The sequence below is a fragment of the Platalea leucorodia genome (genome assembly GCF_965183815.1).
Source record: "Platalea leucorodia genome assembly, chromosome: Z".
Lineage (NCBI taxonomy): Eukaryota > Metazoa > Chordata > Aves > Pelecaniformes > Threskiornithidae > Platalea > Platalea leucorodia.
In genome coordinates this window covers 47,073,136-47,098,194 of record NC_138858.1, presented here as the reverse complement: position 1 = coordinate 47,098,194, position 25,059 = coordinate 47,073,136, and the positions used below count along the sequence as shown (strand labels likewise).

The window sequence follows — 25,059 nt, the reverse complement described above, 5'->3', positions numbered from 1 at the left end:
CCCCAGGTTCCCACTGCATGCCTGAGGCATGCGGGATCACCTGCGGCCCTGGCATTGGCACCTGGGTCTTTCGCTGGGGGCCAGCAGCAGCTTTTGGTGCCAATCCCAGCAGCCGTCTTCTGCCCCTCCCCTCATCTCGTGTGGCCAGCTTGGCTGCAGAAGGGGTCCTGTGTAAGAGGAGGGCGAGGGGCCCTGGGGAGCATGGAGAAGATGCGCTGCCTTTTCCGCAGGGTTCACTCACAGCAGAGAGGAGCTGTGCTGGGGGAAGTCCTGCAGAGGGCATGCGATGGGGAGGGGTGATTGGGGTGGTGGTGAGGGGCACTGGGGAACTGACGGCGCCCATCTGCCAAAGAGGGGTCCTTTCCAAGCAGAAGGGAAGAAATGCCAGTGTCAAGGCTGGACCTGGAAGAGCAGAAAGAAGGCCTGTGCTGAAGGGCAGCAGCATGGTCACCTTTCCGTGGCTGCTTTCCAGCCAGGCAGCCTAACACATGTGCTGGTGCCTTGTGTTGTCCCTCCCCAGGTGCAGGACTTTGTGCTTCCCTTGAACTTCTTGCGGCTCCTGCCTTGGCAGGGTACGACCCTAGGTTGATGCAGACAGCAGCACCAAGTTGTGACTCCATGCAGGAGGATGGATTTGGGTGCTGCTATTGCGAGGCTGCACCCAGCAGCACAGGCTGGTAGGAGAGCAGAGCCTGGGGACGTGGGGGCAGAGGGTGCGGTGAGGAGGAGGCCAGGCCTGGGGTGATGAGTGCTGGAGTACGGCCTGGCCCTGGAGACCCCCCCAGGCTGGAAACTTCTGCCCCAGGACCAGCTGCAGAGATGCAGGCCTGTTGCACTGTCACAGGGTGACATGGATAAGCTGCTGCACAAATGTCGCTGTGCAGTTTTGGAGGGAGATCCCCAGCATCTGAAACAGCAGCTCTTCATCCATCCCATGAATGGTCAGGATGGATGCAGAGCGCATGCCAAGTTTGAACCTCTCCTAAGGCAGCTTTGAACCATTTCCATGCATTCTGTCACTGGATCCCAGGAAGAAGAGATCAGCAGCTCCCTTTCCGCTTCCCCTCCTCAGGAAGCTGTGGAGAGCAATGAGGTTGCCCAGCAGCCTCCTTCTCTCCAAACCAGTCTGGGACAAACCCAGACTCCTCAGCTGCTCCTCACAGGACATGCCTTCCAGCCCTGTCACCAGCTTTCTTGCCCTCCTCTGGATGCATTCAAAGAAAGACCTTCACATTCTTCTTTAATTGTGGGGCCCAGAACTGTACACAGTACTCAAGGTGAGGCTGCACCAGCGCTGAACACAGTGGGATAATCACCTCTTTTGACTGGCTGGTTATGCTATGTTTGATGCACCACAGGATGTGGTTTGCCCTCCTGGCTGCCAGGGCACACTGCTGACTCATATTGAGCCTGCTGTCAACCAGCAGCCCCAGATCCCTTTCTGCAGGGCTGCTCTCCAGCTGCTCCTCTCCCAGTTTATACGTGTATCTGGCATTACTCCATTCCAGGTGCAGAATCTGGCATTTGCTCCTGTTAAATTTCATGCCATTGATGATTGCCCAATGCTCCAACCTACCTAGATCCCTCTGCAAGGCCTCTTCTCCCTCAAGACAGTCAACAGCACCTCCCAGTTTGGTGTCACCAGCAAGCTTGCTAATGGTGCATTCAACTCCTGCATCCAGATCATTGATAAACATGTTGAACAGAACTGTCCCTAGAATTGAGCCCTGAAGAACACCACTAGTGACTAGTCACCAGCCAGATGTAGCCGCATTCACAACAACCTTTTGAGCCCTGTCATTCAGCCAGTTCTCCACCCAACACACGATGTACCTCCTCATCTCACAGCTGGACAACTTGTCCAGAAAGATGCTGTGAGGGACAGTGTCAGAAGCCTTACTAAAATCGAGAAAAACTACATCGGTGGCCTTCCCTTCATCCACTAGGCAAGTGACCTTATGATAGAAGGATATCATAGAATCATAGAATTGTTAAGGTTGGAAAAGACCCTTAAGATCATCGAGTCCAACCGTTAACCTATCAAATTAGTTAAACAGGGCTTTCCTTTTGTGAACCCATGTTGACTGCCCCTGATGATTGTATTGTTCTTTAAATACCTTTCAAGGACTGTGGCAGCTGCTTAGTGACATAACTTTTTTTAAATAGTTGGTAGTTGAAGACTAACATTTTTCAGCTTAAACTGCCTTTTCTTCCTTTGTGTCTCCTGAATTTTGCAACTAGCACACATACCCTATGATAATGCTTTCAGTCCTTCTCCCTGATAGGCAATGAACTGAAAATGGCAAAGACTCAATGCTGAATTCCACTCCAACTAACAACCTTTCCAATAGCACCTATAAATATAAGCTAGCTATAGATGATAAACTGGTTGTCTAGTTCATCCTTCCGATTAATTTTTCAGAGATCTGAGCTATTACACCTGCATAATAAATCCAGACAGATGCCATTAATTTCAGCACTCAGGCTGGACATCCACAAAAAGGAAGCAGAATCTGGGTCTTCAAATATCCAAAATTTACACTGATTACAGTCTTAAGTCTTTGACATTTTGGAACATTGAACTCTTACACCCACAGAATTAACAAGTGTTTCATAAATTTCTAGTTATTCCTATGGTATTTTTTTCATATTTCATGAACAGCCCAAGAGTTTACTTCCATTAAAAGTCTGATGCTTATCTTCAAAAAGCAAGTATTAGATAAGATCCTCAAAAAGCTTAAGTCCACCAAAATGAATAAATGAGAAATTCAGAATTTAGAATTTCAGTTTTCTGAGACAGGATAAGGACAATGTAATCTCGCTACAAGAAGATTTTGACTACCTAAGTATACGTATGTAAAACAATATAGAAGGCAAAATTTTCATGCTGCTAGTGGAATATTTCTAAAGTATATTTACTAATAAAGCCTCTTTGTTGTTGTTGTTGTTGTTGTTGTTGTTGTTTTTAAATGAAACAATCAGTTTTGGCCTAAAGCAAAGAGGAGGAAGATCTCTGCAAACGCTCTTTGCTGATTTTTTGCACCAAAGAGCAAACCTGCTGTTTCAGCATGTCTTCAGTTGCATTCAGCTAGATTTCAGCAGGTGCTTGGGTAAAAGAACAGTCATTCCACATCTTTCCCACTACTTGAGACCAAATAACTTCTACAGAAGTCAATCAAGGGACCTGAGACCATGGGAGATGTTAGTTAAGAAGTGCTAGTCTCTCTAATTGAAGACAGGCTCCTCTCTAGGAAGATTACTGTACAATGAAATTATGGATAAATCCATACTGGGCATTAAATACTAAATGTGAAAAATTACACAGGTATAAAGAAGAGCTATAATCCATAGTGTAGGTTACCTGCTGTTGACTTCCTTGTCATTATTCATAGGCAAGCACTACCTAGATCAATGTCAAAATTGTGTTCTCAGTCTCTATCTACCGCATCTGTGTACATAGCTAATACAAGTGCACAATGGTCTTTAAGGAATCAAGTCATCATACCTCTTCAGCTGAGTGAATTAAAATAATTTTCTGATTCTGGACTGATACTCATCTTTATACAAACAGATGCTCATCTAGAAAGGGAAAATCTGTTTTTCAGGGTGAGCAACTCCTGTTCTCTCTCATTCGCAAGCTGAGAGCTGTAAACACCATGTTAAAGCTTAGGTATCAGCAAGGGCATCCTTTACTGCTGCTACTGAAGCTGTGCCAGCACACAAACACACTGGGCTAGAGAGAAACTAGAGAGTTATACTTTTTATTTATTCTGGTGTTAAATGCACTCATTTTCAAAGCAGAGATCTGGGCAGCTAGTCTTCATTTACAGATTTCTTTCTGATTTACATAGAGACAGTTGAGATAAAAATGCATGCATTTGCCACTGCACAAGAAGTACAGATTTATTCTTCCTGTTCTCTATAGCCCATGGACCCTTTTGGTACATAGGAATATAGCTTCAAACAAATTTAGACCCACTCTCTGCTATGAATTTAGCCTGCAGTTAGGTGGTAAGGTCATTCTCACCAGATGTAGGAGACATGAGTTTAAATTGCCTTGGGCTAGAATACATGTCTCCAGCCACCTACTGTCTAAAACTCTGGTATAATAACTCTTATCAATAAAACATTCAGAAAGGACATGCACAAAAGTCCCACAGATCAAGTGTGTTGAATCTGGCAGCTCATGAGACACAAGCAGAGCTAAGCCAGGAAAGCACTCCAAACACCCAAGCTGTATGTGTCACTTACAGGAGCAAATTAAGCAGAAGAGTATTAGAAGTTCCTCAGTACCCTCTGGTATTTAAAAGAGTGACTTATTTGTCCTTTTGCCTCATAGTCATACAGTCTCTCTTCCTATTCCTATAGACACAAAAAGGAGACGATCATTGCCTTGTGACGGGGAAGAAAGAAAAGTTGAAAACAGATATTTTGGTTTTCTGTCGGTTTCAATAACCTTGCTACACCTTCTCCTCCTTGATGCAGCCCTGGCATATCCCAGATCCAGTGATACCTTTGCATTATTAGCATAGATGTTTGTTATTTCTGTGGACATTTAACAGAAAGCCATTCAACTCTTCTGCTGCATCAAGGAAATCTGAAACCTTTCACTAGGCAAGGCAGCAGCTCAAGCTCTAGCAGGAGCTACCTTGGTAGCCACAATAGATGACCTGCTGGGGGGACATTCAGTCAGAAGAGACATTCAAGCAGAACCTTTGCCCGTGAAGGGACAAACTGGTGTCATAGGGTTTGGGCATTTTGTTGAATACTTCGTAACTACCCCAGCTGGAGAAGTAGCATTGACAGGATTCCATGAGGTATGGAAATCCTTGATATGCACACATTCAAATCCATTATCCTTTACCTGTATGTGATACAGGGAGCTTTTATTCTATATACCTTCCACCCACCACACAGATCAGTCAGTGTGTCCCAGGCATTCTGTGTTCACTGTGCCTATATTTTGGGCGGTAATATCCCACACCAAGATGTAGGAGCCCTAAAAGCAGTGTAACAAGTAATCAAATGGTAGCTGTTTCACAGTAATTGCACAGATACTTGTTCTGATTATGCAGTGAATATGAAGTTCACTGCCCTCTGGTGAAAAAAGAGTAATTTTCAATTCCATAAGGTAATAGTTTACATACGAGCCTGTCTGTACCTCACAGTAAATACTAGGTTATCTAAGGCAATGCGCATTTTGTATCTACTTAATTTGAACTCATTGAGGAAAAGAAGATATTCTTAATCAACCCTGAAATTTTTGATGTCCCAACTTTCAGGGAAATCATGGCTTAGAGTAAAATGTTTTACAAGGCATTGCCTGTATAGAGCTGTATGGGTAGAGAACTTGACAGCCTGGTGAATTCAGGTTTTCAAACTGAGTGCCCAAGTATGGCATGAAGATTGTTACAATAAAAGACAAGTTCTACAGATAAGATTTGGCAGGACAGGCCAGGCTAAAGGGCTAAGAAAGTCATTTACAAGATGTGCAAGGGGCAATACCTGTCCTGCTTTCTTCCTCTCTTTGTGTTCATGCTGGGCTCCCTGTCAACTCAGACTGCCATTTATGTGAAGTAACATCCAAGCTGAAGGGGCAAGGAGAAAAGCCCACTACAAACACAGCCAGCTTTGTCCTGGAGCCTGTGCTCACCTGTCCCAAACACAGTTGACTGGAAAACTACAGGCTGGTTTCAAAGAAGTCCCAAGGCTTTGCAATTTGTTTCTATTGTACTTTATTTCCCTGGTGGAGAAAAAGAAAAATCTCTGGGCACCTCCAAGTAATCTATAGACTGTTTAAAGTAAAAGTAAAATCTGGGATTCGAACATAAGCTTTTCAAATTTCTAACAAGATATTTAAATTTCCTTCTTCCCTCTGTCCTCAGGGTATTTTTCATCTTTTGTTTTGTCAAAACAACACTTTCAAAAGGAAAAAACTATGAAACAAAAAGTGCTAAATTCAAGGAAGCTTTTTTCTCCCCACTCTTTTCCAAATATCCAAATACAAATATGAGCTGAACTTGGATTTCAAAATTTTAGAAGTTTTACTGTCAATAACGGTAAAGCTCAGTGAGCGTATGTGCATGCACACTCACCAGCCTGCACAACTGATAGATCTTTCATGACAGGAGTGAAGAAGCCTGGTATTTGCAAAATAAACAAACTAATTAACAAGAGTTAGTTCTAAAACTCTATCCTTGGAAAGCAACATGACAATAACAGAGATTACAGTCCAGATGTCCTGCAAAGAGGGAAACAGATTAGATTTCATTTCATCACTTGCAGGCTTTTCTTTAAGACTTTTTTCTAAACTTCCAACCAAACATCATCCCTTGTTTCCCCTGACAGCTTCTGTTGTTTTTCTTTATTATTTCATCTTATATTTTATCATTTGGTTTCAGAAAAAAGTTCAGAGCCTTTTTTGTTTTCACAGTTTGTCATGTCCTTGTACAGTGAGTAAAAACCTGAGCTACGTTGACTCTAGCCACATATTGGAGGGGTGGCCTGTAACTGTCCCAGTACTCACAGCTGAGGCATCATTCTTGGCTTTGCCCAAAAACACTGCCTACACAACTCCAGGGACAGATGCAGCCCCAGCACAAAGAGGGCACAACCTTGGCCATCTTCTTCATGTACAGCAACTACATGATAGAACTGCATGTTCTTTAACTATTGTGTTGCACTTTAGTTTGCCTCCCTCCACCTCTCCACATCTGTACATGGGAATCAGAAGAAAGAACTGGCAGCAATGCCAAACTAAGAGCACCAAAAAAGACCCTTCCTGCAAATCTGTCCCTGCATGCAACCTGGCCTACTTCTGTTTGGTTCATTGTGATTGCAGCACACTGCTTGCATCAAAGCCCTTTGCTTCCACCATGAATATGAACAGGTTGACATCATATTGCTATCTGTTAATGAGATAATACCTTTTGTCTGCATTAGGTAGTTCTCTTGCAATAAAATGAGAGGAAAAAATTAAAATCTGATCAAATAACAACAGTTTAGCTGGAGTTAGCTTCTGTAGGAAGAACTGGCTTTGACTAACCCAGCAAAAGAGCTCTGCATTTCTGTCAAACAAATGTCTGTCATGACTGCATACATGGGTATAGCAAAATCATGATGACTACTTTTTTTACAATGAGAAAGTAAGTAGATAAAAATAGAGCTAAGTGATCATTTTTCCTCACATTGACCGTGCAGGAGAAACAATCTACCAAGGTGCTTGACAAAGACAATCTACCCATAGCCCACTTAATTATGCACAAAGCATACTAAAGCAGACTGAATCCAAGTAGTGTGCTATATATGCCCTGGATGCCAGACACACTCTGATATCAGAAATTAAGAAGCTGGGAAATGGCCTAGACACAGCCAAGAACTCACATCAGATGTAAGCCCACAGTCCGAATGACTGTATCCTACCTCCTTTCCACCCCTGATTTCTGCAGCCTTTCAGCAAAGCAGTTAGCTCAAATGTAATACTTGAAAAACAAAACCAAACTCATTATGGAAATAATTGCAGTCCATGCAGTGCCCTTTGCTGGCTTTTTTCCTACACTCTGATTCCAAAATGGGCATAGAACTTATTTTTGGCTTTATGCTGCCCCCAGTTCTCACTTTTTAGGCCACAGCAGATTTTTTAGCTGCCCAGTGTGAACACGAGAGTAGAGAATTAGAAAATGCTTGCGACCAAATGAAAGGTAAAGGTTGCACTGGGACCTGTGAAGAGAACGGGAAAGGTTCAGATTTTTGCTGCAGAAACATTGAGAACCTTCTTTCCTTCTCCGTTCGGAAAAGAAAAAAATTAATTGATGCCACCTGATAACTGTTATTTGCTAACTGATTTTTGCCAGCATTTACACAATAACGAGCAGACATGGGTCAATAAAAGGATCAATAATAAGAATTAAAACTAAGGATATTAAAATTGCCATAATTATATTCCAGACAGAGCTGGGCAGAAAATTGATTCCCTGTCCTGCAAATGTTGAGATATAAAACATATTCCTGCTTTGCATCAGGACAAAGCCAAGGCTTTTCTTTCTTTTTTTTTTTTTTTTTAAAACAAACAAACAAACAAACAAAACAGAAAAAATCTGCAATACACAAAAGACAGAGGAAGGCAGAAACAGATGAACAGAAATGAGCTTCAAAATAGCTAATAGACTTTTGGCTAAGACATTAAAATTAGATTTTTGTGAAAACCCAAGTCCATTCCTTAGGCTAAATCAGAAAATATAGGAATTCAAACCTAGGTCTCACAAATCCCGGCTGAGAGTTACAACTGTCAAGTTATTTCCCTTTTTTGAAGGTGAGTCCCTGTTCCTGAACAATGCTCTGTCAAAATGATACTTTTCCACAGCATCTCATTTGGACATCAGGCCTCTTCCAATTTGTCAACATTTCCAACCAGCCATAGTTACAGAACTGCATCCTCATTGTCAGACTCACAGAACGGTTGCCTGAGGCTACCTCTATGCAAGCCCAGAAATTCAACCTGGCAAAAAGACAGAGCATTTTTTTTTTCTTTGCATCCAAAGATGAGTCTTCTTTTTGCTAAATGGACACTTGGGAATGGACATAGTTTCTGGCAGCATAAACCTTAACACAGAATAAGGTCTCCTGACAGTAGGACTCTGCTTTTAAAACAATATAACCAACGCTTTATTTGAATTTTTGACAACAGACCATTTTTCCATGTGGTTGTGATTTTACTGTCCTTTACTCTGTACTAGAGGTTCAATTCCCCTTTCAGGAGCAATAACAACTTAGAATATTCCCATTTCCTCTTCTCCTTCCCTCATTCTCCATAGCAGGGTACACCTTCCTCTCAGACATGCTACTCAAGTGTTTGGTAGGCTATGCTGTAAACTAGACAGAAGAAAGTGATCAGACTGAAGAATAAGCTCTGCTGCAAAATCTTTTATGCAGCTACCTCCCTTCTTTTGTTACAAATTCACAGGCAAGTCTCTACAAGACAGAAAGTCAAGCTGGAGTAGAAGTCAGGACGCTGTAGCTCACAGTTTCACTGATCTCTGGGATGGAGTTGTTTCATGCTCAGCCTGACCCTTCTTTACAGGCTATGTAAAGCTCACATTCAATCCTTGTTGTCCAACAATACCATCACACCAGCAAAGCTAGCTTCTCAGAACTGCATCGAAGCTCAGTGGAATCCTGTGGTAAACACAAGCCTGCAGCATTAATGTCACCCACACTAGCATTGCCCTGTGTGGTCTGAGCACCACTCACCTAAAACAGTCAAATTAACTATATAGTGTATGTAACAGTACTGTATACAGCCTACATGTTTTGTCACCCTGGTTTCTCAAGGCTCCCCTTTGTGGGGTATGTGTTATTTTCTGTTTTCTTTCTATACCTCACTAAAGTGGTCCCTGTGATTTCTTTCTTTTTTTTAAGTGTAATTTCTTCACCAGACAACTCTTATTGTCTAATATTTGCAACCTAGTGTTAAGAGTTTCTAGACAGAGTCATTCTGAGATGGCATTCTATGCACAAGGAGTCTTTTCACAGTTGGAGGAGGAGGGAGGTATGCAAAGTGTAGAGCAGCAGAAAAACCCTTCAGGAGAATCCTCTAATACCAAATCCCTGAAAATATTTTTTGAGTATGCTTGGTATTCTGTCTTGTTAATGTAAATATATATAAAATCTCCCATTAGCAGGAAAGTGACAGAGTGGATGTCGGGGAACAGCTGTGGCATGGCTCATTGAAAGGGCTGTTTCATATAAAATGAGATATTGTTCTGGCCCTTTAATCTGCAGAGGGTTATAGATGCTTCCCAAAGTTCCTAATGCTGCAAAACTGTCAGCTACTAATGAATAGTTAGACTGACACATCACAGAGTAACTCCGCACACTGAGAACTGCCGCTTGTCCTTACTTGGCCATGCTCCTCTGCACAGCCTACAGGACAGTAAGCGCAGGCATGCACCCACATCTGCTTTCCCATGCACAAGCCTATGAAAGGCGGAAACAGGGAACATCCAGGAGAGGTTAACCAGGGTGAGGGGTACACACCGCTACATTAAAGCGTTAGCACCGGGACAAGTTTGAGAGAGAGAGAATAGAGAGATTCAATGCTAGAGAAGGAAAAACAACCAGGCTGAAGATCAGGCTAATCAAGTAGTAGAAGTAGTTGGTAGATCAGTGCTTTGAAAAGTGGTTATTCATTTTCCCTTTTCTCCTTCATTAACTTAAAGCCATGAAGCTAGGAGTTACTCTAAGTACCTAGTGTTCTATAAGCTTTATGGAGCAGAGACTTTTTTACTTGTCAATATTTGGTTGCACCTATCCCAACAGAGTCATAGATAATGACGAGGCCCTGGCTGACAGCTGCCAAACTGAGCAGTGGTAAAGCCCAGCAGAAACATAAAATGCAAACTGTATCGATTGGTGAGAGGTTAGCCTCGGGACATCCTGATGAACCTTCAGTCACTGTGATAAATTCCTGCCAGCTTAGTCAGTGCAGGAAGGGGTAAAAAAGCAAAATGGTCCCCAACATAGTTCTTTTCCTCCTTTGTACAAGCGGAGGAAAGCAAACTCACTTTGATACTTAGTGTGTGCAGGAAGACAAAGACTAGCCTCTGATCCCTGCACAGGGCTAAAGAAGGGGTACAGCCCATCCTCATGGCACAAATGCAGCTCTGCAGAACTCCAGACAGTGCCTACAGAGTTAACATAGTGGTGTGGCTTCACTTTAACAGATACGTATGTACTTACTTGTGGTATTTTTAGGGAAAACACAAGCTAACTGGAGACAGTTCTCTCAGAGTAAAGTCACAGTGAAGACAAGACACATACGAATTATCGTAATATAGTCACTCGGGGTCAGGCATGCATAGGTGGGCATTGGATCAGATCTCTATCTGGATGTTAAAATATGTCCCAGAAAGCAGTGTTAGGCTAAATATTCCTTAATGTATCTCTGCATCTAATTTGCAAATTAACTTGCCAGATGTTTTGCAGTAGTTTATAGATGGTAGCCATAATTTTGATAAGAATACATAAGACACGTGCATGCAAGTACAGATTTATCACTGTGGGGCCAGTGGGCACGGGTGCTTCAGTGACAGCAGCCCCAGCTGCACAAGCATTATCCCCAGCTAATACAATGGTTCCATACATCAGAGGGTGTATCATGATGATGTGGTTCCTTCACATAGATCAGGGATTGTGTTCCTCTCCCACAAATGTTTCTGGTTTTATTCTTGTGAACAGAATATGCTCTGTTGAACAGATTTAACCTATTACAAATACACATGTAGACAGCAAAAAGGACTGTGGAGGAAATTTTATACCACTAGAGAAACATCAACACAATTTACTAAAAGAAGAAAGCATTTTTTTCCTGTCAATTTTTATGTGTGGAAATGAAGGGCAGTTTTCCAAATGATAAACTATCATAGGCCCCTGGAAATCTGTGCCTCTGTAAAAATAGGAAGATTTAGCAGAGAAAATGGTAGATTTTCACTTAAAGAGGAAGTTTCTAAGTGTTCCCAGAGCATCCATTAAGCACCAGTTGAAATGAATTAAGCTAGGCCAAGTTTCAACATAAATGTTAAACATATACTCATCTCAGGCTGTAAAGTCATCCCAAATTCACAGATATTTTCTCTGCTGTCATTGCCTGGGATGAAGTTTACTGCTCACTAGAATTCCCCAACTATTTCTTTTTCATCTTTAGCCAAACGAAACTGTGTTAACAAAATGCACACATACCGTGTTCTCATTTCAGGCCTCTATGTCCCTTGGAGGCTCAGGACGTAGCGGTAATCTATTAAACTGGCTCACTCTTTTTCTACCCCTAAAGGTGGGTATGAGCAAACACTGCTGAAAAATCACCGTATTTAGAGAATTTTAGTTTTCTTCTTTGGTCATTCAAGTGTGCCATATTAAGAGGAGCTGAGCACATGGGCAAAGGTTTCATTTAAATACAGTTATATCAATTCAACTTTTTTATGAGGCTGACCTCTATGTTTGATCTCTAAAAGGCCCAAATTTAAATGAAGTAATTGGAGACTTGAATCTTTTCTCTGCTGTGAATGATGACCTGAACGATTTGGGCAGCACAACTGAGGAGACAGAAGTCTGCGGGAGGAGAAACAAGGCAGGAAGCTCATAAAAATCAGCTTTTCTGCCAAAAAAAAAAAAAAGTTACATTTGCACAAATATACATATGTATATTGCAGTGTGAAACTGCAGCTAGCATCCTGTCTTGTGTCCTTCATAGTCCTTATTAGCAAGTAAAACTTTGCATTCCAGAAAAATCTTCTATCAATTTACTGTTCCTGGCTTCCAGAAATTCCTCCTCAGAACATGTGATGTTAGAGCAGTCACACTATTAATATAACCACTCACAATATGTCCATGTTAGGTGACTCAGACTATTTCTGCCGTCTTGTCTTCAGGAAATTATGCTAACAACATCCATGCCATAACCACTTGTTTCTGTGGCAGAGTGACTGTCCTGCTGTGCCAGTGTTACATCGTTCCTAACCTGCAGAGTAAACAGAAAACTGGGTTTTCTCAATGCATCTCTCCAGTCTCAACAAACAAATGTCATCAAGCAGAGTTTGTTATAAGTAGTTATGCCACTCCAAACTGTTTCTTCTCCTCACTATAAAGCCATGCTTAAAAAAAAAGAGAAAGTTTTACTATTTGCAGGCACTTAGTAACAGACTATAGAACTACGTCAGTCACTTTCCTTAAATCTTTAATCACTCTTCCCAAACCAAAAGGAACAAGTGATGTCAGAAGGCTAATCTCCAAGTTAAGCATATGTTGAGATGTGCTCTGTCCCTAAGATCATGACTCTATCTGTACAGTTTCTTTTGCTTTCCCCCACGTTAATCCCACTGTCAGCACAGAGCATTCCAGCACACTGGAGTCAACCGTTGCTAAAAGAGAGATGGCTCCTTTCCTTCTGTACCTCCATGTGCAACCTAAACACTTAAAATAACCCTAATATTCCAGACTTCACTCATGGGGTTTCTAGTTTGTTCTTTATCATGGGATTTTTGTATTCTCAGAAGTGGTTCACAGAATGCCCCTAACACCCACAGGCTAGAAACTTTCAAAACTTAAAATTTGGCCTCTGTTGACAAATGCAGCTTTCCCCAAACATCATTACATATGTGCTGATGCTCGTGTACAGATGCGTTTTAGAGACGCCAACCTATGCAGCTTCAGTTCAATTCACACAGTTCCCCAGTTAGTATGGAGCAGAAATAAAGCCATTGTAATTGCAGAAGTTCAACTTCAACATAAGCATCACAGAAAAGCAACCTGGAGCACAAGCCATCTGCAAACAGTGGCACATGCAGCACATTTTGAACTGTTGGGCCAGGGCCAAGCTGGAATCCAGGACTGGCAGAGGGGACAGGAGCCCTCAAGTGGAGCAACAGAATGGAGACAAAAGGAAGGCCTGGACTGCTGACAGCAGTATAAATTATGATATAGTGTTTTGTTTCTATTTTAGTTGATACTAACATTTAACTGCTATTATCATAGATTAAAATAACCACTGGATCTCTCATTTTTGCCTGCCATCCCTGGTGCTTACAAGGATAACTCTCCAAGAAGTGTCAGATGTGTTCCTCACACATATCTCATCACCAATATCCAGTTTTGCAAAATGACTTTTATATATATATACAAGCTGCTTTCTACTTTGTATCTGAAACAAGGAATTCAAGGAGGGGAAAAAAAAAAAAAAGGATGAAGCAAGATGCTGTGGTTTAGGATGATCTAATAGCTCATAACACCTGAAAATGTGTCCTGCCCAGCTCCTTCCTTAATGCCTGGCTCCCAGACACACATTCCCTCACCTCCCTGCCATGTCAGCTCCAGTGCTCACTGGACCTCTTGCTGAGATGCTTCAATTCATAAGCCAGAAAACTAGCCCAGAAAAAAAGGTAGATAGGTTTATTCCAGGTTTAAAAATGGATTCATCTCCATAAGAGTCCAATACCACTAGAGCTAATGCAAATCTCAGCATATGTTTGACTTGGGAATTAGCCTTCTAACATTGGTTCAGCTTTAACACGTAGCTTCATTTCAAAGAAATGCCAGAATCCTTGGCTAGCTTGAAGGTCAAGGGCAAGATCTATGCAGGGGTTTCCATTCACGGCCACCTGGGATATGCATCCCCATCCCTGAATTAGGCTGTGGGATCACAGCTTTGTCTGGGACTCCTTCAAGGTTGCTATGAAATTCCTAGTTTGTACCATGCCACATAAACCCAGAAGGCTTTCTGGGGTCATATCCTACCGCAGCACTGTTAACAACAGGCTAAGCCACACTGCAGTGCTTCTGGATGAAAACAGTGGGAGAAACACCTGACAGCTATTCAACTTTTGAATTGCTTCTGTCTTTACTGCTAGGGTGGATTACCTGACTGAGTGAAAATTTCACTCTGGTTTCAGCTGACAGTACCAAGCAAGACTGCTGAGCCAGGTCAAAATATGCCATTAAACTCAAGCAATTGCATTTTTTATATGGAAAAGATAGATTTTCAGATAGATGCCTAAGGTAATTTTGCAAGAGAGATGTAGCTTCAGTGCATGACTGCATTCATGCAGTGTCCCCGAATGGCCCCTTAGTAAGACAGCGCAAGACTTGGTAAGCTTTATGCAGCCAAAAAGATCCCATTCTTAAACCTGAAATGTTGACACAGCTTCCTGAATGGTGGACAAGACAGAGACACACATCTGATAGCATGTGGAGGAGAAGTGCATTCAGCCAAAAATGTGGTAGAGCTCAGCACTACTAACCCTACAAAAACACTTTCCGGCTCTCTACAGAGCCTGGGGTGGTTAAAAGTGTCATCTTTTCAAACTTCAAAATGAATAATTGTGCAACACTTCCTTTTTCTTCAATAAAATACTAAAAAGTCTTTTTTTGAAGAAGAAGGAAAGAAATCTCAGTCTTGCTGTCTTTTGGTGTTCGTGTTGATTCGTTTGCCAAAGAACCTTTTCCTCAGAAGAAGATAACCACAATCTTCTTATCGCTTCCCTGCGTACTGGCAGAATTTGTTTTTTTCCTGTACACAAAAGACATAAACTACATTCATTTTCATTACAGAACTCTTTAGTTATCATATTGATTTTTTTCATCATGTTGAATGACTAACCATTAGAGTCAGTAGAAGGAAAACCTACAGGATACTTTATTAAGAGGCTGGTTTTATTCCATAAATTTATGTCAGTCTGTGACAGAGCATTACATCTTTGTACAACATCTGCATAAGGTTCCCTCTCCAAGGAACTGCTGTAGCTGTTTCCTTTCATTTGGTAATATCACTCCCATCTTGTTTGTACTAACCTTCATCCATATGCTGTGAGAGAGATGCGGGATGACTGCTCTACTCCTCTGTATTAGTCAGTGCTGATAGGATGAGAGCATAGAAGGTGGTATCATTATCATGTGGATATATTGGCTGTGGTTTATTTCCTAAGGAAGGGAACACGAGTTTAAATTTATGAACTGAAATCTATTTACAAATTCCAAAGTCAATTTAATCTGGTATAAATCAGCTCTGTTACAGAAAGGGGCTGCCTGTCACATGGCCATGGCTGCTTATCCCTGCCTCCTGCTTCTGCCAGCACAAGTGCTCATGTGGTGAACCACATCAGGGAACTGATCCAGCTGAAAACTAACCATTTTTTTTTTGCCAGCTGAGTTTTGATTCAGATAAACTCCCTGCTCCAGTTCACTCATGGCTGCATAAACAGAAATGGCAGTGTGAGGGAGGCAGTACGAACAAATAGCCCATGGTATAAGACAAAGAGGGACTCATCCTTTTAGCAGCAGCAGCCATTTATCCTGCTTAAGTTGATCATGGACCTGTGGCATTAGTTAAACTGGTGCCAGCCACTGTATGGATTGTCCTATTTTCCTGCTTCTTACCTCCTCAAGTCAATTAGTGGCAGATTCCAACTAAACCAATGTAAGCCATTCTTAACCCGGAGTGAAAAAAGCTGCTCGGGGCATTTATACTGCTCATTTGAACCAGTGCAAGCTCTTGTGCCTGTGTATGATCTATACTTCATACATACACAGAGATGAAGAGGCAACTACAGCAATCCCTACACGATCCTACAGGAAATTCCTGACAGTAGTAAGAGCTGGTCTGACCAGCCCCTGTTGAGAAAGTTCTGTGACAACATGAAAATCATTCAGTCCAACTGTGTTTAAGGTTTACATAGCCTTTAGAAAGCAAGAATGCCTGGGTAGCTGTCAGAAGCCCTAGTAGCAGCTGCAGCCAACAAAAAATAAACAAATAAAAATAAAAATCTCGGGCTGGCTAGTATTAGGTCTTTCCATCCAGGATCCTTACCATTTCATGAGTTAAGCACACTCTGAGTGCTCCCAGCCTAGACTGCCCGGGGTCTGCCCTTTCCTCCGAAAACTGTAAGTCACCCAGGCTGACAGCTTTGCTTCACAGAAGTCTCTATTCCCAAGATTTCAATAAATGTCCAGGGAGGATAATTGCTTTCCATTGATTTCCATAATATTCTGCATAACTAATTTAACATTGCCCAATCTGGTTAGAGGTCTGGTCCTAGCCGTAAGCTGGAATTTGGGAATGTAAAACTTTCTGGTCAGCAGACACTTTGGCTGAACTTTGCATTCCCCTGAGCAGGCTTTTCAGCACAGCTCCCAGGAAGCCAGGGACACCCATATTTTCCTCATCCTTGTTTCTTTTTTTTCCATTGCTGCCTCCAGTCCTTATGCATCTACTGATCCTGAAGCTCTCAGAAATACTCAGTATTTACACAGGAATACAGTTGGTATGAAACACTTACCTACCAAAAACCAGCACATATTATCCACACTTCAACTTTCAGTGTAGTGGCCCAGTTGCACATTTGGGAAACAGTGACAGAAGATGTAGGCTACAGGCCTACAGTTACCTGGATGATCACAAGCAGGGTTATGCAGACTAATAAAGTAACACCATGTTTTCCTACCACCCTTATCCATATAGACTACTTGACCTGCTGTCAGAACTAAGAGCACTGAAGGCCCCTAACTAATGGTTACCCATCTCCTGTGTGCACAGGGCTTGACTGAAATTCTCAGGACCAGCTCTTTGGTTGGCTCCACTCTTATCTTACTTGATGTTGATAAGGGGGGTGCATCTTCCCTTACTGCAGCTCCTCGCAAATCCCTGGGCACAAGCAATCACTTTCTGACAGATTCTGTCAACAACCAGCAGCATTTTTCCGCAGTGTGACACCAATCTCACCTCTATAGAGCAGTCAGGCAACAGCAGCATCTGAGCAATTTACGTTGCCCCATTCCTATGTGTGTCTTGCTGGTAAGGATGTAGGGAGAAGGACGGAAGAAACAAGGTATCACAGTGAGAAATATTTACCAACTGCTTACCAGTTCCTCAGGTTGTTAGCTCTTGCAGTTACAGGGCTGACTTCTGATCTTAAACAAATGGCACAGGGTGTGAAAATTGATCAATATTTCTTTACCAGCAGCCCTATTGTGAAAGTTACCTCCTGCATAGGGCTGGGATTCTGATACCCAGAAAAGCTCTCCAAGAGAACTATATTGACACTGCATTTAGTAAAAATAACAGTAAGTGTGATGTTCCTGTGTTTACCTATCTCTGTTTATTTTTTCTGCCTTCGATCTATGGGAAGGGGAAAACCAGCAAACTAGATGCTAAATGACAGCGTTTCAGCATATGAATATTGTAACTTAAAGTGATACTACCAGTTAGACTAAACTGAAAATTAATATTTTGTTCCTAATATAGTAACAAAGAACAGTGAACAAATGTAACTACAGCTGTTTTTTTTAAACTCAAAATACTAACCCCATTATACCGCTGGAGAACTCAAATGAACGCATGAGTTGTTTGGATTGTAAGTATTTTCCACAAGTAAGCATTTTCATATGTTGATGAAACAAACATACATGTTTTGTGAATACACACAAAAATGACATCTGTTTCATTTTGTGTGAAACATCTCACAGTCCTAATTCAGAACAGCATCTGTTGTCATGACAGTACTTGAACACACATGACAGGTTTTAAGCAAGTACCTAAACCTTAACACATGTTTAGTTTAGAAGTTCTTGGAAATCACAGCAGGTAGAGGCAGACAACATAATGGTGAGAGTAATCCGTCTCTTCAAAATTGTTGCTGTTTAAGATAAGAAAAACAAAATCCCTTCCGGAATTAACATGTTGTGATTTTTATCATAACATTCTTTCTCTTATATATCTTACCTACAAGTGTTAGCATGTAAGTTCTTCTAGCGCTGATTTAACTGAGTTACACACAAACGTACATCACAGACTCTCAATTCCAAACGACTTGGTATTTCAGTGCAAGTCTGGAACAAGAATAGCTTCATCTAAATAAGTTTAAACTAGTAACAAACATAGAACACACCATGAAACAAGTTACCATGAAGCTAAAGGGGTTAGCCTACAAGAAAACAGTTGAGCATAGATCAATTGGAGTCAACAGTTGTACCAGCACTGGAAATGCCTTATCCACTAAGATTGACGTAGCCCAGCAGAGCCCTCCCTGCAAGCATTCCCTGCACAAACAGCCATTTCACATCTCCAGCCATGCACTTCCATCCTCTTGTTGAAGATCAGTGTCCCCACAGGAGACGTGAAAGGGCATGTCCTCAGAACACTATCCATCTGCTTCAGTGCCAAGCAGGTTGACTTAATTTGGACAGCACTCTTTGTAAATTAAGCCAGCCTTTGTACCACATTGGATGAGGGGTGTTCACAGATTCCAAAGCATTAGTTTAGATCAGGCAAAGCTGACAAGTGTCAGCCACAGGGAGTCACAAACAAGAAGACATGACAATGTCTTTAGCCAGTACAGCCATTTCTTCAGTGAAGGTCTGACCCATATATCTGGTGAGATCATGTCTCTAGCCATGGTATAATTTGTACTAGATGATTGATTCACAGTGGCATAGTGAAAGCACCCCTCTTCCACATGTCCCCCAAAACAAAACAAAGTTGTGTCGCTGCAGTTTTGTGTTACAACTTAGGTAAAGGCCATGTGTACTCTGGGGTACAAGCAGAGCCATTTGAGAAAAAACTGCCCAAAGCTGCTTTCTTACCACTGTCCATCTGCAGGTCGTTTTGCTGATGCTGCTGAGCCATACTAAAGTTGTGTGAGTGGTCCCAGCCCATTTCAGCACACATGGTAATTTAAATCTAGGTATCTGCTGATATTGCATGGATCCAGACTAGCAATACGCACTAATGGGTCTAATTTTACTAATAGTAAAAAAGTTTCAAAAGGTATTTCAAGAGTTTATGAACAGCTCTTTTGAGACAACAAACCTCTGTCAAGAACCTTATACTGGTTTCTGTAGTACTTTTGGTAGAAATCTCTAATGCAGACTGTAAGGATTATCAGTGCTGCAAACTGATAAAGTTTCATAAAGTAGAGCTGCCTGTGGAAAACCCTGGTAGAGACAAGGCGTGTAGATAGAGTTGAGGCTTTTTACCTTCATTATATACCTGCTGCAGATTATTATACATCTACTGCAGAACAGTTTTTTTCTTCCCCATGCAGTATGTGGTGGTACAAGGTTCTTTATGTTAAGAAATAAACTGGAGTGGAGATCTTCCTGTCTTGGGCTTTTTTGTGGTCATGGGCCCTTAAGTCTGTCCCCAGGAGTAGGTGCCTCCACTTTGCTCCACCCTTCAGCAGTGCATGTAAATCGGGGGCAGGCCACGGAGTCCCAGGTTGGAGAGATGGTCCCTGCCTGCCAGGACCTCAGTGAGGGCTCAGCAAGCGGTACAACTGGGAACTATGTCTTTTCGACATTGTTATAAGCTGGACAGAAACAGAAAAGTTTCATCCACCCTCCTTTCTCCTTCACTTGTTGCCGTGTATGGTATGAGGACTGCTGCATGCAACAGCCTTCAGTGAGGAGCTTTGGACCTCTTGCTTCTACTTAAGCTTTCCTGGAGGATCTCACGAGTGTTTCAGGCTGCAGGAAAATGTACTGGGGAAATCATGTTAGGTAAGGCTGCCTGAGCTGCCAGGGCCTTCTCTAGGCAAGGATGCTTTTGCTTTTAGCAGTGTTTTTTTTTGGTTGATAATCAGGCCAGGAAGCTGAAAGGAACAAATGTACCTGGACCTGTGGGTGAAGTGAAGTCTAATGTTTTCCTCTTGCCTTTGCTGCTTTTGTAACTACTGGCAACAACATAGTTGTGGTAAAGAAATGTACAGAAAGAGAAATTGTTGACTGTTTGTTAACCAGCAAATGTATGGAATCCATAGCTTTCTGGAAGCAAGCCTAATCTGTATGTCCCTGTTCTCCGCCCCTCCTCCCCCCCCCCCGCAGTTTTCAAGCTTAATTTGAGATTTTTGATGTGTTAATTCGAATTACCGCTGGCATAAAGTATTTATAGTTTATATTATCAATGGTTGATAAAGCTTTGAAAAAGCTCCCTCCTGCCCATCTTCATTTTGGTGTTTTGTGTCTTACTAGCACAGATTTGTTTCAGCTCTTTTCGGTTTTTTGTAGAATTCTTTTCACTGTGACTCTGGTGTGGCAGGCTGTTCATTTAGGAAAAGGTAAGAAAAATTTCGTGTTTCCCCCCGCCCTCCCGGGTTTCTTTTGTACATTTACAGTATACATTGCTGCATTACAAGCTACCCTTCTCTTCCATATTTGCACTTCTTGTCAAGGCCATGAAAAAGAAGAACGTGAAGATGTGAAAAGTCTCAATGCCACAGCACAAAAGCAGCAGCCCAAGAACGAAGAGACTATTATAAATGTTCTCAGTGACATGAATCAGAGTTATGAAAGCAGAAAGCAACAGAATTCCAGGGCACTGGTGCCTTTCACTGGGATTACAGAGAGTAGGTAACATTATTTATTTAAACAATGCCATAAAATTGCTTTGAAAAATATTATATTATAGTAATGGTTGGACTGTTGTCCTGGAAGAGTCCAGTCTGTTAGTTTTCTGTGGCCACTCATTTACATTATTCCCGTGGCCGCCTAGGAAATGGTGGTAAAAATTTAAGGTAGAACGGGGGACCTCTTACCTGCAAAAGGTGGTAACAGAAAACAGGGAAGGATACTAGGAATTAAGAAGGGGTTGGTCCTTTGGATTTGCAAAAGTGTTTGTAACGTTTTGTAAAATTATGTTCATTTTCTAAAATTCACCATATTTCATGAACAAAAATTATTTAATTTAAAAAAAAAAAAAAGTTTGAGCTGTCTGAAGGCAACAGTACTAACAGAAAAAAAAACAAGGACAGGCTTATATTTCCTCCCACACGTATAAAGTTTTAGACTGGTATTCAATCCCAGGAGTTTGAGAAAGGCCTAGGGAACGTTCCCCTCCCCTCTCAAAAGTAAGCAACTCTTCCCAGAAACAAAGCCTCCTTTCTTCAGAAATAAGCACCGCTGCCTGGTAACAATGTCCCATTTCTTAGTGTGACTGAAACCTGCCTCCATCAGTGAAATATTTCACTTGAATATGTGCTGCTGCTGCTCCTACGGGACTTGCCAGGCGTTGCTTCTTGACCGTCCTGTAATCCCTAGTAGTTTGCTTCTAATCCTTAACTAAACAAACCAGGCTTAACTGAACAAACACTCCTAACAGGCAGATAATTTTATTGTCTCTAAAGACAATAAAACTAGATATCCTTAAGATCCTTTGGCAACTGGAGAGACTTGTGAGAACGAGTGAGGAAAAGGGGAGGTTCAGAGCCCTGGGGATGTTTGGTAACCTCTGTAATATTGTCTTGCAGGTAAAAAACTGAACAGACACTGCTGCCAAAATGGAGGGACCTGTATCCTAGGGGCTTTCTGTGCCTGCCTAAAACATTTCACTGGCAGATACTGTGAACATGATGAGCGGCAAAGGTAAAAACCAGACAAAAACCAGAGAGAGTGAGTGAGCGAGCTGCTCTGGATGGTTATTTTCTGTGGTGGAATCAGGGACGTACCAAATGTCTCCCTTGTCCTTGACAGCAACTGCGGGAGCATTGCCCACGGCGCCTGGGTGCTGAAGGGCTGTTGGCTGTGTCGGTGTGGCTATGGCACTCTGAACTGTCTCTCAGAAATAATGCACGATAATTGTGGTAAGGAAAGGCGTTAAATCAACTATTTTTATCTTGTGGGTAACATAACTGCTTTCTGCAAAGGTGGGGTACTCCAAGGATGCTGTATGTGCTTTATTTAGACTTCTGCAGTGGCCTCTTTTGCTTCAGAGAATGCATTAGTGAGACAGTAAATAATACCGCTGTTGCCTCTATAGTACATCACATAAAATACTTTCAGATCTTTATAATCCTGTGCAGTAGGAAACTTTCCCCCATTTTAACTGAAAATTACAGGGATTAAATATTTCTCTGTTCTGCAAAACCAGCACATGTCTATGACTTCCCACTTAATGAGCATAATTTGTACAACTACATCCAAGCATACAAAAATGTTTCTTGGATGAGGAAAAACAAAAAACAGCAGTGTAAACTGCTGTGGTAGAAGTTGAAACCAGTATTACACTAGAAAAACAAGTACTGAAAACTTGAATGCTCTTGCCTAAGCTACTTAACACATAAATGGCAGAAAACTTGTCTGAACCTTATTTTAAGATCTGTATCTTAATCTTCAAAATATGCTTGTACAGCGTTCTAAGACTGAGCACAGGCCACAAAAAATGTGTACCCATAGTCCTGATCAGTGTAAAGTAGTAGCACCCAGTCTCCTCAAAAGCACTATATTACTTTAAGTCTTTATACATCAGCCTGTGAAAACCCCTGTATAAAGGTTTGAGTATTTTTGAAAACAGTGTATCAGCTAGCATAAAAGCTCGAAGGATTGCTTTACAGGTACTTATTTTCCATGGATAACTGGCTACTGAGATCCAGACTATTTTCAATACTCTGAGATTGACTAATAAGAGTTTAATATTATTTTATCTCCAGTGGCAAAGTTAGTGCAAAATATTCTTGCCCTTCTCCATCCATGATGTCTCAATATCACTCTTTGTTGTACTATACTTTCCTTCAGTTGTGCCAACATCACAACAGACCTAAATAGCTTCAAGATTCATTTGCACCCCAAGGAACTACCAGCCTCTTCTTTCCTGACCAGATTCCTATCTGAATAGCAGTGCATTGAAGCTGTGACTCCTGACTTATACCACCAACTCAGAAGTAAATAAAAATTTGAAAACTTGAGCCTCTTAGGTCCCCAGGATATGCCCTGCTGTGTGATAAGCCCACAAACCCAAAGAAGTGAAATGCAAAAGAAAGGTGACATTTCTATCTTTGCAACCACAGACAAAAAAGAAAAAAGAAAAAAAAAAAAAGGCAACACAAACACCACTAAAACCAAAAACATACCACCAAAACTACTTTTGCCTTGAAGTCTTCTGTATTGACTAATTATGCATGGCACCCAACTTGCTCGTTAAACTCTTCAGAGGAGTTAAATGCTCAGGTTCCCTTGGGTGTTCACCTTTGAATCATCCCCATTTTTTCCCATTACAGGAGCAAAAGACCTAACAGGTCTTGCCATGCTTGGTAAAAGCAACCTACAGCTTACTACTTTTGAGCTTAGCTTAACAAAGGCAATAAAAGTGGCAGTGGAGAATCATCTCATCCTCTGAGCAGGGACCCAGTGGCTTTCACATGCATGAGAGTATGGCTTTCTGCTTGTGCTAATAAATGAAGGCCCTTCTTGTTAAAGGAAGGGTTAAAAGGCTACATGCAGACTTGAGTGCATACCTCTTGTGAAGATCTTGCTCTTGCTTTTTCTTGGTATTTACTTTTGATTATTCTGAGATTAATGCCTGCAAGAGCTGATAAGTGCTATCAGTTGCTCCTCAAACGATCATTGATGGGGCACCTATTCACATCTTCTCCCTGAGAACAGTCTCTTTGATTGGCTTTAACAGCTGATACCTTTAACTTAAGTACCTGTGAGATGTCAGAGGACTTTCAAAGTATGTTGAAAATCCTTATGTTTAAAAATTTACATATTTTACTCATTAACCATTTTATTTTCTTGTTTGTTTTTTTTTTTTTTTTTTTTTTAGAACTGAAATCAGAAAAGGAGGAAATTACCAGACTATATTCTAATGGGCTAAGATTACAGCAAACAGTGTTTGCACTCGCTTGCCTGCTCACTGTCCTCCTGGAGCTCTGCTGCTGGCAGTTGTGAAACTGGACAAAGGCAAATATCTTAAGGTTGATGTAACCTTCACCATGAGTCATACAGCTTTTTTCTTCTGTAAGCTACAGAAGACATTTCTACCTACATGTTGGAGGCAGATTAAAAAGTATTAGTTAATGCTGAAACGCTTGGATTATTATAAATTCAGATTATATGAATGTGAAGTATTTATTATTATATTATTATTTTATTACTACTATCAATATCTGATTCTAATGATTCTTTAGTTCTAAAATACTGTTCTTCCAGTGGAAGCAAAAAACACCCGATGTTCTATGCCTTAAATATTGTAAATTACAGTAATTTCCTTTGTACACAGTACAACTATTTTAACAAATAAATCCGATTTCATTTCTGAAGAGCTTTAATGTTTGGCTTTATTTAAACTTGAAAACTCTTACCTACCATTTGTCATTGTATTATATCCTGTAACAAAACAGTAAGAAAAGGGCAGGGTAGAATGAACAATCTGAAATTTGAAGAGATAAGGAGAGTTTTAAGGGTAGGTATATTTCAAACCCTAATATACAGAAGAACTCTAAAAGTTATATACTCTTTCAGTTTTTATTATTATTTATTATGGCTAAATCGTATGTATGTATAACCTTAGGCAGGAAGCATATGTTTCTTAAGAACACATAGCTGATACTTATTTGTCTTTTGGAGGTTTATTTTATTTCACGTCCTAGAAATATGAGCTCCTCTTTTCTTTTTAAAAGGACAGCAAAGAGCAACCTCTTTAAACTTTTTCTATAGGAAATCTGTCTTGATTTATATACCGTTTAAATATGAGTATTTCTAGGCTGTAAAATAAAAAATGTTTGGAACATGTAACTGCATTTG

General features: G+C 41.2%; 1 protein-coding gene across 1 annotated transcript; it reads left to right on the top strand.

Annotated features, from left to right (window-relative positions):
- Positions 1 to 20,017: 20,017 nt before the first annotated feature.
- Positions 20,018 to 24,204, top strand: LOC309602193 (cryptic protein-like; the record flags this gene model as incomplete). The annotated part of the gene is made up of 6 exons (XM_082335581.1): positions 20,018 to 20,040; positions 20,548 to 20,597; positions 20,712 to 20,885; positions 21,786 to 21,900; positions 22,009 to 22,118; positions 24,080 to 24,204. The coding sequence occupies 6 exons, from the start codon at positions 20,018 to 20,020 to the stop codon at positions 24,202 to 24,204; spliced, it is 597 nt and encodes a 198-aa protein (XP_082191707.1).
- Positions 24,205 to 25,059: the final 855 nt, after the last annotated feature.